The following is a 15,760-nucleotide window of genomic DNA, read 5'->3' as shown; positions in this document are numbered from 1 at the left end:
GCAACTATCCCCGATGTCTCTCCCTCTTTTTCCCCTGCCCCGCAGCAAAGTTTCTCCCTGTAGGCGGTCACTGAGTCTGAGGTGCTAAAGGAGCTCCTGAAACTTGACCCCCAGAACACTAATGGTTCAGATGGTATAGACCCTTCTTTCTTTAAGGTTGCTGCCCCTATCATCGCCAAGCCTCTCTCGGACCTTTTTAACCTCTCTCCTCTCTGGGGAGGTTCCCATTGCTTGGAATGCAGCCACGGTGTGTCCATTTAAAGAGGGAGATCAAGCTGATCCTAACTGTTATAGACCAATTTCTATTTTGCCCTGTTTATCAAAACTGTTGGAAAAACTTGTTAACTTCTCTAGGGCCAGTGGGACAATTTCGTCCCACCTACGTAACAGCCAGTGGAATCCCGTGGCGCGTTATTCAAATACCTTAGAAATGCTATTACTTCAATTTCTCAAACATATGACTATTTTACAGCTATTTAAAGACAAGACTCTCGTTAATCTAACCACACTGTCCGATTTCAAAAAGGCTTTACAACGAAAGCAAAACATTAGATTATGTCAGCAGAGTACCCAGCCAGAACTAATCAGACACCCATTTTTCAAGCTAGCATATAATGTCACATAAACCCAAACCACAGCTAAATGCAGCACTAACCTTTGATGATCTTCATCAGATGACAATCCTAGGACATTGTTATACAATACATGCATGTTTTGTTCAATCAAGTTCATATTTATATCAAAAACCAGCTTTTTTACATTAGCATGTGACGTTCAGAACTAGCATACCCCCCGCAAACTTCCGGTGAATTTACTAAATTACTCACGATAAACGTTCACAAAAAACATAACAATTATTTTAAGAATTATAGATACAGAACTCCTTTGTGCAATCGAGGTGTCCGATTTTAAAATAGCTTTTCGGTGAAAACACATTTTGCAATATTCTAAGTAGATAGCCCGGCATCACGGGCTAGCTATTTAGACACCCACCAAGTTTAGCCCTCACCAAAGTCAGATTTACTATAAGAAAAATGTTATTACCTTTGCTGTTCTTTGTCAGAATGCACTCCCAGGACTTCTACTTCAATAACAAATGTTGGTTTGGTTCAAAATAATCCATAGTCATGTTCAAATATCCTCTGTTTTGTTCGTGCGTTCAAGACACTATCCGAAGTGTAAAGAAGGGTGACGCGCACGACGCGTTTTGTGACAAAAAAAATCTAAATATTCCATTACCGTACTTCGAAGCATGTCAACCGCTGTTTAAAATCAATTTTTATGCCATTTTTCTCGTAAAAAAGCAATAATATTCCGACTGGGAAAGCGTGTTTACGTTCAAAGAGAGAGAAAATTAAAGACATGGGGTCGCCTCGTGCACGCCGCTCCGGGTTGATTGTCCTCTGATAGACCACTTACCAAAGGCGCTAATGTTTTTCAGCCAGGGGCTGGAATTACATCATTCAGCTTTTTCCCAGGTTCTGAGAGCCTATGGGAGCTGTAGGAAGTGTCACGTTACAGCAAAGATCCTCAGTTTTCAATAAAGAGAGTCAAGAAGAACAAGAACTTGTCAGACAGGCCACTTCCTGTAAGGAATCTTCTCAGGTTTTTGCCTGCCATATGAGTTCTGTTATACTCACAGACACAATTCAAACAGTTTTAGAAACTTTAGGGTGTTTTCTATCCAAAGCCAATAATTATATGCATATTCTAGTTTCTGGGCAGTAGTAATAACCAAATGAAATCGGGTACGTTTTTTATCCGGCCGTGTAAATACTGCCCCCTAGCCCTAACAGGTTAACAATCAACTGACTGGCTTTCTTGGTGTCTATAGTATTCTCTCTGGTATGTAATCTGGTTTCCTCTCAGATTATGGATGTGTCACTGCAACCTTAAAGGTCCTAAATGATGTCACCATTGCCCTTGATTCTAAGCAATGTTGTGCTGCTATTTTTATTTACTTGGCCAAAGCTCTTGATACGGAAGACCATTCCATTCTTGTGGGCCAGCTAAGGAGTATTGGTGTCTCTGAGGGGTCTCTGGCCTGGTTTGATAACTACCTCTCTGAGTGCATTGTATAAAGTCAGAACATCTGCTGTCTCAGCCGCTGCCTGTCACCAAGGGAGTACCCCAAGGCTCGATCCTAGGCCCCACGCTCTTCTCAATGTATATCAACAACATAGCTCAGGCAATAGGATGCTCTCTCATCCATTTATATGCAGAGGATACAATCTTATACTCAGCTGGCCCCTCCCTGGATTTTTTGTTTAAGGCTCTACAACAAAGCTTTCTTAGTGTCCAACAAGCTTTCTCTGCCCTTAACCTTGTTCTGAACACCTCCACCGGTGTGTTTACTACCCCTGAGGTTTAGAGCTTGAGGTAGTCACCTCATACAAGTACTTGGGAGAATGGCTAGATGGTACACTGTCCTTCTCTCAGCACATATCAAAGCTACATCTTAAGTCAAAACTTGGTTTCCTCTATCGTTATCACTCTATCACCCCAGCTTCCAATCTAACCCTGATTCAGATGACCATCCTACCCATGCTAGATTAGAGACATCATTTATAGATCGACAGGTAAGGGTGCTCTCAAGCGGCTAGATGTTCTTTATCATTCGGCCATCAGATTTGCCACCAATGCTCCTTATAGGACACATCACTGCACTCTATACTCCTCTGTAAACTGGTCATTTCTGTATACCCGTCGCAAGACCCACTGGTTGATGCTTATTTATAGAACCCTCTTAGGCCTCACTCCCTCCTATCTGAGATATCTACTGCTGCCCTCATCCTCAAGATACAACACACATTCTGCCAGTCACATTCTGTTAAAGTTCCCCAAAGCAAACACATCCCTGGGTCATTCCTCTTTTCAATACGCTGCAGCTAGCGACTGGAACGAGCTGCAACAAACACTCAAACTGGACAGTTTTATCTCAATCTCTTCATTCAAAGACTCCATCATGAACAATCGTAACTGACTTGTGGCTGCTTTGTGTGATGTATTTTTGTCTCTACCTTCTTGCTCTTTGTGCTGTTGTCTGTGCCCAATAATGTTTTGTACCATGTTTTGTGCTGCTACCGTGTTGTGCTTCTACCGTGTTGTGCTGCTACCGTGTTGTGCTGCTACCGTGTTGTGCTTCTACCGTGTTGTGCTGCTACCGTGTTGTGCTGCTACCGTGTTGTGCTTCTACCGTGTTGTGCTGCTACCGTGTTGTGCTGCTACCGTGCTATGTTGTTGTCTTAAGTCTCCGTCGTGTTGTGGTGTCTCTCTTGTCGTGATGTATGTTATGTCCTATATTTTTGTTTTATTTTTAATCCCAGGCCCCCGTCCCCGCAGGAGGCCTTTTGCCTTCTGGTAGGTCGTCATTGTAAATAGTTTTAATAGAGGTTCAGTAAAAATATGAAAAATGTATGCGTAAACGGATTAGTCCATTTTGAAAAGTCAAATCAAGAATTTGATTAGGTGATTCAAGATGTCGGCTGTGACCCCTTTTTTTTCCCATTGCCCAATAGTCCTCAGCAGTAGGCCTAATACACCACTACATTCTCAGAGCTTTGCTTTAACAATCTTCCAGACCGGTCATCCCCTATGAATAGTAACAGCCAGTTTAGCTGAATTAATGCCGAGCGCGTCCCACAAAAGGCTCAGTTACATTATAATAGCCATTGAGCCGTAGGGGGGAAAAAAGAATTACCTTGTAAGGGGATTACATCCTGGCTACACAGAGCCAGCTCGCCCCACGTCCGGCTCGAAGGACCGCTTTTCTGTTCGCAATTACAGAGATGTTCACCAAAGATTTACTTGCATATGCCCAAAGTCCCTCACACAGCCGATGCTCATTTACAAGCATCCCCTTTCTTTCTCCTCCACTTCCACTCAACGCTTAGCTTTTTTCCTTGGGGTGTATTCAGTTTGAGTTAACATGGGAACATGTCATTCGATTTGTTTAAAAAAAAAAAAATCTGTCAATGTCTGTTTAAACCTCTAAGAAAGTGTTATCCAGGAGGGATCTGGATACAAAAAACACTGTCCCTTGTTTTTGAAAGCCCCTTGCACCAGTTCTCCCCTCTCCCCCTCACTCTTTTTTTCTCTTTATCTAAGATTTTCTCCTTTTTCTTTCTTGCTCTTTCTCTGCCTCTTCTCTATGTAGCTCCCTCTCTCACTTTCTCTTTCTTGGACATTCAGAGAATGAGAGAGCAAGAGAGCCCGGGCGCAGTCAACAAAACCCTGCTTGTTCAAAAGGCACAGTACAGCATTTCACACGTCACTGGATTTTATGCTCCAAAAACGCTGTCAAAACTGGGGCTTTGTTAGACCCTGGCGTTTCCCATTTCAGCGTTTAATGGCTGCGCCCGTCTTCCTTCCATGAGCCCCTGTTGTCCCGTGCACAGACCCAGGGAGAGAAGTTGGGGAGATTTTCTGCGGCAAGCTGATGCATCAAAAGATTTTCATCTGTCTTTCCACAAAGGCTGCCATTCTCCCCATCTCTTTGTGGATCATGATCTCTTTTTAGTCTGAGTTTATTCTGCTTGACCTGCGCGTCGGGGAATATATGTCTTAGTTTAGCTGCGCGGGCCAGGCCAGACCAGCGTGGGACTAGCCTGTTCAAGTGGGGTGTAAAATGCATTGGACCACATTGGCTGAAATGGTCTGAGGCTACTGAATATGAGCAGAGTTTCTGGGTGGTTCTTTCATGTACTGGCACACTTTTACAATCTATAAGAAATGACGTGAAATACATGGAATGTGTGGTTATTCCTGGGCCATGAATTATAATGCATTGTGTATGTATCTACAGTAGATTTCAAGTTTGTTGAAATTTTGTTCAGAAATGTTCTCTCTCTCCCTCCCTTCTCTATCTCCTTTCCCTTCCCCCTCTCTTCCTATCCCGCCTCCCCCCTCTCTCTCTACACCCCCACTCCCCCTCCTAGGATGGGCGTCTGCGTACCGGCGACCACATCCTGCGTATCGGGGAGACCCCCACGTGGGGCCTGGCCAGTGACCAGGTGGTCAAGGTACTGCAGGGCTGCGGGAGCCGCGTGCGCATGCTCATCGCCCGTGACCCCTCGGGACAGCCCTCCACCTCCTTGCCGCCCCCTCCCCCGCCCGCCGCCAGTCCCGTCTCAGCCCTGCCCTCACTTCCTGGAGTCGGACCCCAGCGCAGGCTCAGCAGGACTGTAAGTGAGACTGGGGATGGGGAACACACGCATGCATACGTTCTCACCATGCACAGACCTCCTGTTGCCCCTGCCGTCTCCGCACACACCCACACACCCACACACCAAAAATCAACTATGTTTTTGGGGCTCCAGAGTGGCGCTGCGGTCTAAGGCACTGCATCTCATCGCTAGAGGCGTCACTACACACCCTGGTTCTCTTCCGGGCTGTATCACAACCGGCCGTGATTGGGAGTCCCATAGGGCGGCGCACAATTGGCCCAGCGTCGTCCAGGTTAGGGTTTGGCCGGGGTAGGCCGTCATTGTAAATATGAATTTGTTCTTAACTGACTTGCGTAGTTAAATAAAAATGGCAACAAATCCATGTAGCGTATAGCTGCTCTATATATCTGTCTGTTTCCCTATTTCCTCCAGCCCAACCTGGAGGGTTATGAGATCCATGAAGTGCCTCTGATGAAGAAGGAGGGCCAGAGCCTGGGCATCTCCATCATCGGTTACAACGCCTTTACCAGTGAAGGTAGTTTGATGCCCTATATCATGTGAACTCCTAGCCCCTAATCCTAGTCTCCTAGCCCCTAACCCCTATCGGCACTCAGATCTGTTATCTGATGTCACTCAATGCCTTGATGACACTGTGGTTGTGATGGATTGTTTTTTTGATGTTGTCTTGTTACTTTATTCCCCTCTCCATTTATCGCTCTTTCTCTCTTCACCCCTTTCTCTCACTCCCTGTTCTCTCTCTCTCTCGCTCCCTGTTCTTTCTCTCTCGCTCCCTGTTCTTTCTCTCTCGCTCCCTGTTCTTTCTCTCTCGCTCCCTGTTCTTTCTCTCTCGCTCCCTGTTCTTTCTCTCTCGCTCCCTGTTCTCTCTCTCTCGCTCCCTGTTCTCTCTCTCTCTCGCTCCCTGTTCTCTCTCTCTCGCTCCCTGTTCTCTCTCTCTCTCGCTCCCTGTTCTCTCTCTCTCTCGCTCCCTGTTCTCTCTCTCTCTCACTCCCTGTTCTCTCTCTCTCTCGCTCCCTGTTCTCTCTCTCTCTCGCTCCCTGTTCTCTCTCTCTCTCGCTCCCTGTTCTCTCTCTCTCTCGCTCCCTGTTCTCTCTCTCTCTCGCTCCCTGTTCTCTCTCTCTCTCGCTCCCTGTTCTCTCTCTCTCTCTCGCTCCCTGTTCTCTCTCTCTCTCTCGCTCCCTGTTCTCTCTCTCTCTCTCGCTCCCTGTTCTCTCTCTCTCTCTCGCTCCCTGTTCTCTCTCTCTCTCTCGCTCCCTGTTCTCTCTCTCTCTCTCGCTCCCTGTTCTCTCTCTCTCTCTCGCTCCCTGTTCTCTCTCTCTCTCGCTCCCTGTTCTCTCTCTCTCTCGCTCCCTGTTCTCTCTCTCTCTCGCTCCCTGTTCTCTCTCTCTCTCGCTCCCTGTTCTCTCTCTCTCTCTCGCTCCCTGTTCTCTCTCTCTCTCTCGCTCCCTGTTCTCTCTCTCTCTCTCGCTCCCTGTTCTCTCTCTCTCTCTCGCTCCCTGTTCTCTCTCTCTCTCTCGCTCCCTGTTCTCTCTCTCTCTCTCGCTCCCTGTTCTCTCTCTCTCTCTCGCTCCCTGTTCTCTCTCTCTCTCTCGCTCCCTGTTCTCTCTCTCTCTCTCGCTCCCTGTTCTCTCTCTCTCTCTCGCTCCCTGTTCTCTCTCTCTCTCTCGCTCCCTGTTCTCTCTCTCTCTCTCGCTCCCTGTTCTCTCTCTCTCTCTCGCTCCCTGTTCTCTCTCTCTCTCTCGCTCCCTGTTCTCTCTCTCTCTCTCTCGCTCCCTGTTCTTCTCTCTCTCTCTCTCGCTCCCTGTTCTCTCTCTCTCTCTCGCTCCCTGTTCTCTCTCTCTCTCTCGCTCCCTGTTCTCTCTCTCTCTCTCGCTCCCTGTTCTTCTCTCTCTCTCTCGCTCCCTGTTCTCTTCTCTCTCTCTCGCTCCCTGTTCTCTCTCTCTCTCTCGCTCCCTGTTCTCTCTCGCTCCTGTTCTCTCTCGCTCCCTGTTCTCTCTCTCTCTCTCTCTCGCTCCCTGTTCTCTCTCTCTCTCTCGCTCCCTGTTCTCTCTCTCTCTCTCGCTCCCTGTTCTCTCTCTCTCTCGCTCCCTGTTCTCTCTCTCTCTCGCTCCCTGTTCTCTCTCTCTCTCGCTCCCTGTTCTCTCTCTCTCTCGCTCCCTGTTCTCTCTCTCTCTCTCGCTCCCTGTTCTCTCTCTCTCTCTCGCTCCCTGTTCTCTCTCTCTCTCGCTCCCTGTTCTCTCTCTCTCTCTCGCTCCCTGTTCTCTCTCTCTCTCTCGCTCCCTGTTCTCTCTCTCTCTCTCGCTCCCTGTTCTCTCTCTCTCTCGCTCCCTGTTCTCTCTCTCGCTCCCTGTTCTCTCTCTCTCTCGCTCCCTGTTCTCTCTCTCTCTCTCGCTCCCTGTTCTCTCTCTCTCTCTCGCTCCCTGTTCTCTCTCTCTCTCTCTCGCTCCCTGTTCTCTCTCTCTCTCTCGCTCCCTGTTCTCTCTCTCTCTCTCGCTCCCTGTTCTCTCTCTCTCTCTGTTCTGCTCTCTCTGTCGCTCCTGTCTCTCTCTCTCTCGCTCCCTGTTCTCTCTCTCTCTCTCGCTCCCTGTTCTCTCTCTCTCGCTCCCTGTTCTCTCTCTCTCTCGCTCCCTGTTCTCTCTCTCTCTCTCGCTCCCTGTTCTCTCTCTCTCTCTCGCTCCCTGTTCTCTCTCTCTCTCTCGCTCCCTGTTCTCTCTCTCTCTCTCGCTCCCTGTTCTCTCTCTCTCTCTCGCTCCCTGTTCTCTCTCTCTCTCTCTCGCTCCCTGTTCTCTCTCTCTTCTCTCTCGCTCCCTGTTCTCTCTCTCTCTCTCGCTCCCTGTTCTCTCTCTCTCTCTCTCGCTCCCTGTTCTCTCTCTCTCTCTCTCGCTCCCTGTTCTCTCTCTCTCTCTCGCTCCCTGTTCTCTCTCTCTCTCTCGCTCCCTGTTCTCTCTCTCTCTCTCTCGCTCCCTGTTCTCTCTCTCTCTCTCGCTCCCTGTTCTCTCTCTCTCTCTCGCTCCCTGTTCTCTCTCGCTCCCTGTTCGTTCTCTCTCTCTCTCTCGCTCCCTGTTCGTTCTCTCTCTCTCTCTCGCTCCCTGTTCGTTCTCTCTCTCTCTCTCTCTCTCGCTCCCTGTTCGTTCTCTCTCTCTCTCTCGCTCCCTGTTCTCTCTCTCTCTCTCGCTCCCTGTTCTCTCTCTCTCTCTCGCTCCCTGTTCTCTCTCTCTCTCGCTCGCTCCCTGTTCTCTCTCTCTCTCGCTCCCTGTTCTCTCTCTCTCTCTCGCTCCCTGTTCTCTCTCTCTCTCGCTCCCTGTTCTCTCTCTCTCGCTCCCTGTTCTCTCTCTCGCTCCCTGTTCTCTCTCTCTGCTCCCTGTTCTCTCTCTCGCTCCCTGTTCTCTCTCTCTCTCTCGCTCCCTGTTCTCTCTCTCTCTCTCGCTCCCTGTTCTCTCTCTCTCTCTCGCTCCCTGTTCTCTCTCTCTCTCTCGCTCCCTGTTCTCTCTCTCTCTCTCGCTCCCTGTTCTCTCTCTCTCTCTCGCTCCCTGTTCTCTCTCTCTCTCTCGCTCCCTGTTCTCTCTCTCTCTCTCGCTCCCTGTTCTCTCTCTCTCTCTCGCTCCCTGTTCTCTCTCTCTCTCTCGCTCCCTGTTCTCTCTCTCTCTCTCGCTCCCTGTTCTCTCTCTCTCTCTCGCTCCCTGTTCTCTCTCTCTCTCTCGCTCCCTGTTCTCTCTCTCTCTCGCTCCCTGTTCGTCTCTCTCTCTCTCGCTCCCTGTTCTTTCTCTCTCTCTCTCTCTGGCTCCCTGTTCTCTCTCTCTCTCTCTGGCTCTGTCCTGTTCTTCTCTCTCTCTCTCTCTCTCTCGCTCCCTGTTCTCTCTCTCTCTCTCGCTCCCTGTCTCTCTCTCTCTCTCTCGCTCTCTCTCTCTCTCTCTCTCTCTCTCTCCCCTGTTCTCTCTCTCTCTCTCTCTCCCTGTCTCTCTCTCTCTCTCGCTCCCTCTTCTTCTCTCTCTCTCGCTCCCTGTCTCTCTCTCTCTCTCTCTCTCTGCTCCCTGTTCTCTCTCTCTCTCTCTCTCTCCCTGCTCTCTCTCTCTCTCTCTCTCTCTCTCTCGCTCCCTGTTCTCTCTCTCTCTCTCGCTCTCTGTTCTCTCTCTCTCTCTCTCTCCCTGTCTCTCTCTCTCTCTCGCTCCCTGTTCTCTCTCTCTCTCTCGCTCCCTGTTCTCTCTCTCTCTCTCGCTCCCTGTCTCTCTCTCTCTCTCTCGCTCCCTGTTCTCTCTCTCTCTCTCGCTCTCTGCTCTCTCTCTCTCTCTCGCTCCCTGTTCTTCTCTCTCTCTCTCTGCTCCCTGTCTCTCTCTCTCTCTCTCTCTCTCTCTCTCGCTCCCTGTTCTCTCTCTCTCTCTCGCTCCCTGTCTCTCTCTCTCTCTCTCGCTCCCTGTTCTCTCTCTCTCTCTCGCTCCCTGTTCTCTCTCTCTCTCTCTCGCTCCCTGTTCTCTCTCTCTCTCTCCCTGTCTCTCTCTCTCTCTCTCTCTCGCTCCCTGTTCTCTCTCTCTCTCTCGCTCCCTGTTCTCTCTCTCTCTCTCGCTCCCTGTTCTCTCTCTCTCTCTCGCTCCCTGCTCTCTCTCTCTCTCTCGCTCTCTGCTCTCTCTCTCTCTCTCGCTCCTGTCTCTCTCTCTCTCTCTCGCTCCCTGTCTCTCTCTCTCTCTCTCTGCTCCCTGTCTCTCTCTCTCTCTCTGCTCCCTGTCTCTCTCTCTCTCTCTCTCTCTCTCGCTCCCTGTCTCTCTCTCTCTCTCTGCTCCCTGTCTCTCTCTCTCTCTCTCGCTCTCCTGTTCTCTCTCTCTCTCTCTCTCCCTGCTCTCTCTCTCTCTCTCGCTCCCTGTCTCTCTCTCTCTCTCGCTCCCTGTTCGTCTCTCTCTCTCTCGCTCCCTGTCTCTCTCTCTCTCTCTCTCTGGCTCCCTACGCGTTGGGAGTGTTTGTGAAGAACGTAGTTCCTGGGAGTGCAGCTGAGCAGAGCGGAAACATACGCATCTACGACAGGATCATAGCGGTGAGACCCTTAATCAGCTTTTAATGAGTGCCACCTTAATTAACCCCTAGGTGTGCACGTGCACAGTGAGGGATAGTGTCCTTTTCCAGCCCTTCTTGAGATGTCCCAACACAGCACTTAACACCTGATTTAGCTAACCAAGGTCTTGGTGATTAAATGATTAAATCTGAGTCTGGGTTGTTAGGGCACGGCTAGGCCTCACCTAACCAACAAAACCCATACATCACAGTATAACACAACCATATCAGACCTTTATTGTCAGGTTTCTATAGAAAAAAGAGAATGTGTTCTCAATGGCTTGTCATTTTGTCTGTTCAATTGTGTCAGATGAACGGGATGAGGTAAGTACTTTTGGACTCATCCATTGTGTCTGATGGATAGGGTGAACTAAGTAATTTTGGACTGTTCCATTGTCAGATGGACGGGGGTGAGCCTGCAGGGCTTCACTAACCAGGAAGTTCTGGAGGTGATGAAGCAGACGGGCCAGACGGTCCACCTCACCCTGGCCAGGAAGATGGCCTCGCCCAGACCCTCACTGGAGAGATCACTGGACAAAGGTAAGGACTTTTTATCAGTCACGTGTGTGTGTATTACAAACGTGTCACTACCCCTTCTACAGCACTGTACTGTAAATCCACTAACTTCATAGAAACTATGGGTATTTCCCTTCGCAAAGTTGGCAGAAATGCCAACTTCACCATCCTAACTCCTGTCCTGGGGTTCGTCCCAAATGGCACCCTATTCCATACAGTTCCTTCAGAAAGTATTCCTACCCCTTGACTTATTCCACATTTGGTTGTGTTATACAACCTGAATTCAAAATGTATTAAATATTTTTTTTCTCACCCATCTACACACAATACCCCATAATGACGAAGTGAAAACATGTTTTTAGACATTTTTGCAAATGTATTGAAAACTAATTACAGAAATATATCTAATTTACATAAGTAGTCACACCCCTGAGTCAATACATGGTAGAATCCCCTTTGGCAGCGATTACAGCTGTGAGTCATTAAGTCTCTAAGAGCTTTGTACACCTGGATTGTACAATATATGCACATTATCCTTTTAAATATTCTTCAAGCTCTGTCATGTTGGTTGTTGATCATTGCTTGACAGCCATTTTCAAGTCTTGCATTGATTTTCAAGCCGATTTAAGTCTATACTGTAACTAGGCCACTCCGGAACGTTCAATGTCATCTGTGTATGCAACTCCAGTGTATATTTGGCCTTGTTTTAGCTTGTTGTCCTTCTGAAAGGTGAATTCCTCTCCCAGTGTCTGTTGGAAAGCAGACTGAAACAGGTTTTCTTCTAGGATTCTGCCTGTGCTTAGCTCTATTCCGTTTATTTTTATCCTAAAAAAGTCCTTGCCGATGACAAGCATACCAATAACATAATGCAGCCAGCACCATGCTTGCAAATATGAAGAGTGGTACTCAGTGATGTGTTGTTGGATTTTCCCCAAATATAACACTTAGTATTGTATTTTCTCCCCAATTTCATGTTATCCAATTGGTAGTTACAGTCTTGTCTCATCGCTGCAACTCCCGTACGGACTCGGGAGAGGCGAAGTTCGAGAGCCGTGCCTCCCCGAAACCCAACCAAGCTGCACTGCTTCAATGCCACAATGCCCACTTAACCCGTAAGCCAGCTGCACCAATGTGTCGGAGGAAACACCGTACACCTGGCGACCTGGTCAGCGTGCACTGCGCCCGGCCCGCCACAGGAGTCGCTAGTGCGCGATGGGACAAGGATATCCCTGCCGGCCAAACCCTCCCTTAACCCGGACGACGCTGGGCCAATTGTGCGCCGCCCCATGGGTCTCCTGGTCGCGGCCGACTGCGACAGAGCCTGGACTCTAACCCAGAATCTCTAGTGGCACAGCTAGTACTGCGATGGAGGGCCTTAGACCACTGCGCCGCTCGGGAGGCCCCAACACTTTGTATTTAGGACGTAAAGTTAATTTCTTTGCCATATTTTTTGTAGTTTTACTGTATTGTGGAATAAGTAGTTAGTATTGTAGAATAACTACGTTGTTGATCCATCCTCAGTTTTCTCCTATCAGAAGCCATTAAACTATTAACCTCTTACATCTAGACGTTCCGCTAGCGGAACACCTGCTCCAATATCCAATGATAGGCGTGGCGCGAATTACAAATTCCTCAAAAATACAAAAACTTCAATTTTTCAAACATATGACTATTTCACAGCATTTTAAAGACAAGACTCTCCTTTATCTAACCACACTGTCCGATTTCAAAAAGGCTTTACAGCGAAAGCAAAACATTAGATTATGTCAGCAGAGTACCCAGCCAGAAATAATCAGACACCCATTTTTCAAGCTAGCATATAATGTCACAAAAAACAAAACCACAGCTAAATGCAGCACTAACCTTTGATGATCTTCATCAGATGACACACCTAGGACATTATGTTATACAATACATGCATGTTTTGTTCAATCAAGTTCATATTTATATAAAAAAACAGCTTTTTACATTAGCATGTGACGTTCAGAACTAGCATACCCCCCGCAAACCTCCGGTGAATTTACTAAATTACTCACGATAAACGTTCACAAAAAACATAACAATTATTTTAAGAATTATAGATACAGAACTCCTTTGTGCAATCGAGGTGTCCGATTTTAAAATAGCTTTTTGGTGAAAGCACATTTTGCAATATTCTGAGTAGATAGCCCAGCCATCACGGCTAGCTATTTAGACACCCACCAAGTTTAGCCCTGACCAAACTCCGATTTACTATTAGAAAAGTTTGATTACCTTTGGTGTTCTTCGTCAGAATGCACTCCCAGGACTGCTACTTCAATAACAAATGTTGGTTTGGTTCAAAATAATCCATTGTTATATCCAAATAGCGGCGTTTTGTTCGTGCGTTCAAGACACTATCCGAAGTGTAAATAAGGATCACGAGCATGGCGCATTTCGTGACAAAAGATTTGTAAATATTCCATTACCGTACTTCGAAGCATGTCAACCGCTGTTTAAAATCAATTTTTATGCCATTTTTCTCGTAAAAAAGCGATAATATTCCGACCGGGAATCTGCGTTTAGATAAACAGACGAAAGAAAATAAAGCATGGGGTCGACACGGGCACGAGCCTGAGTCTCACAGTACTGTGACCAGCCACTATCCAAACACGCTACTTTTTTTCAGCCAGAGCCTGCAAAGCCACGATTCAGCTTTTTGCCGCCTTCTGAGAGCCCATCCCATGGGAGCCGTAGGAAGTGTCACGTAACAGCAGAGATCCCCTGTAATGGATAGAGATAATCAAGAAGGGCAAGAAATTGTCAGACAGGGCACTTCCTGCATGGAATCTTCTCAGGTTTTGGCCTGTCAAATGAGTTCTGTTATACTCACAGACACCATTCAAACAGTTTTAGAAACTTTGGAGTGTTTTCTATCCAAAGCTAATAATGATATGCATATTCTAGTTTCTGGGCAGGAGTAATAATCAGATTAAATCGGGTACGTTTTTTATCCGGCCGTGAAAATACTGCCCCCTAGCCATAACAGGTTAAACTGTAACTGATTTAAAGTCACCATTGGCCTCATGGTGAAATCCCTGAGTGGTTTACTTCCTCTCCAGCAACTGTTAGGAAGGACGCCTGTATCTTTGTAGTGACTGGATGTATTGATACACCATCCAAAGTGGAATTAATAACTTCACCATGCTCAAAGGGATAAAAATACGTCTTACACAAAAACTTAAGAAACGTCTTAAGAATTATTTTTCATTCATAAGAGAAATTCCATTACAAAATCTTAAAGATTTAATGATTTTCTTACGAACTTACAAATCTAATGAAGATGTTTGTTGCTAGGCAACTGTTTTAGCTAGCTAGCTATCTAGCTAGCAATGGCAATTGTGTTAGCATATTTCTTACTGAGATTACAGTTATTTGGAATTAAGAACATTTCCAAGGACTTTATTGTCAAGAATCTAAGTTTAACTTAGGAGAAACGTAAGAAATGGCACAATAACATTTCCAAGAACCTTTTTGAGGAATTGCGACTTTGCTTAACTTCCTTAAGTCTATAGTTAAGGGGAAAAAGCATGTTAAGAAGAAATTCCTTAAGGATTTTTGAATCTGGGCCCTGTTCCTTGTGGTTGAATCTGTGTTTGAAATTAGCTGCTCGACTGAGGGACCTTCCAATTATCTGTTGGGTACAGAGATGAGGTAGTCATAAACAACATCATGTTAAACACTTACTGCATACAGAGTGAGTCCATGCAACTTATTATGTGAGTTGTTAAGCACTTGTTTAGGCTTGCCATAACAAGGGGTTGAATCCTTATTGACTCAAGACATTTCAGCTTTGCATTTGTAGTACATTTTTTAATGTCTAAAAACATACACATTTGATATTATGGGGTATTGTGTGTAAGCCAGTGAGAGAGAATCTGAATTTAAACCATTTTAAATTCAGGCTGTAACACAACACAATGTGGGAGAAGTCAAGGGGTGTGAATACTTTGCGTAGGCATTTTATAGGGAATAGGGCGCCATTTGGGACATGACCCTGTACAATAAGATCATACTCCTTCCGGCCATTTCCAATTACCATCCAGCATCACAGGGGAAGATTGCGATAAGGAATGTGTTTACTTGCTGTAATTTCCAAAAAGTATCTCGTCGGCAAAGCGCCCCAAGATCTATGACCTAATTTCCTGCGACTTCTACGAGTCCGTGTCCGGTACTATTGGTCAGCCGAGCGGTGCGAGAGGTGATTTAGAAGAGCAAGTTAAGCCACGGTGGGATTCTTATCTCTCCTGGACTGCTGTTTCATTACACCAGTGGGGGGGAAAGGCATACAGTGTTAACTGAACACTGCTAGCCTTGTAAAGGTAGCGCTCCATTCTATGTGCACTAGTGTTGGGCGGCATCCAGGTTTCCATACGCTATTGACGCCTTTCAAAATCTTACTGACTGTATTTCAAAATACCCCGCTGGACGGTATACTGCCCATGCCACACACACACTGGCCTTCTGTCATGTAGTCCACTTGACTTGTGTAGTACTTGGAGGGTGTAGTATACAGTGCCTTCAGAAGGTATTCACACCCCTTTGTCCACATTTTTGTTGTTTGCCTGAATATAACATTTATTAAATAGTTGTTTTTTTTGCCTACACCCAGATGCCAAAAATGTCAAAGTAGAATTTTTTTCAAATTAGTAAAAGCTGAAATGTATTTTAGTCAATAAGTAGTCAACACCTTTATGGCAAGCCTAAATAAGTTCAGGAGTCAAAATGTGCTTAAGTCACATAATAAGTTGCATGGTCTCACTCTGTGTGCAATAGTAGTATTTAACATGATTTTTTGAATGAGTGCTTCATCTCTTCACCCCACACATACAATGATCTGTAAGGTCCCTCAGTCGAGCAGTGAAATTCAAACACCGATTCAATCACAAAGACCAGGGTGGTTTTCCAATGCCTCACAAAGAAGGGCACCTATTGGGAGATGGGTGAAGTTATTCATTACACTTTAGATATCAATACACCCAAACTACAAAGATATAGGCCTC

At 46.8% G+C, this 15,760-nt stretch overlaps 1 protein-coding gene across 1 annotated transcript in view; it reads left to right on the top strand.

The window, feature by feature from the left end:
* patj (PATJ crumbs cell polarity complex component) overlaps positions 1–15,760 on the top strand; it is a 193,425-nt gene that overhangs the window by 22,931 nt on the left and 154,734 nt on the right. Inside the window, exons 8-12 of the mRNA XM_082956728.1 lie at positions 4,938–5,183; positions 5,598–5,700; positions 10,118–10,206; positions 10,534–10,547; positions 10,639–10,763. Coding sequence (XP_082812854.1) covers positions 4,938–5,183; positions 5,598–5,700; positions 10,118–10,206; positions 10,534–10,547; positions 10,639–10,763 — 577 coding nt within the window. The remainder of the gene's footprint in view (positions 1–4,937; positions 5,184–5,597; positions 5,701–10,117; positions 10,207–10,533; positions 10,548–10,638; positions 10,764–15,760) is intronic.

The sequence above is a fragment of the Salmo salar genome, chromosome 10, assembly GCF_965601325.2.
Source record: "Salmo salar chromosome 10, fSalSal1, whole genome shotgun sequence".
NCBI classification, from domain to species: Eukaryota; Metazoa; Chordata; class Actinopteri; order Salmoniformes; family Salmonidae; genus Salmo; species Salmo salar.
This window is presented reverse-complemented; position numbering and strand designations above follow the sequence as displayed.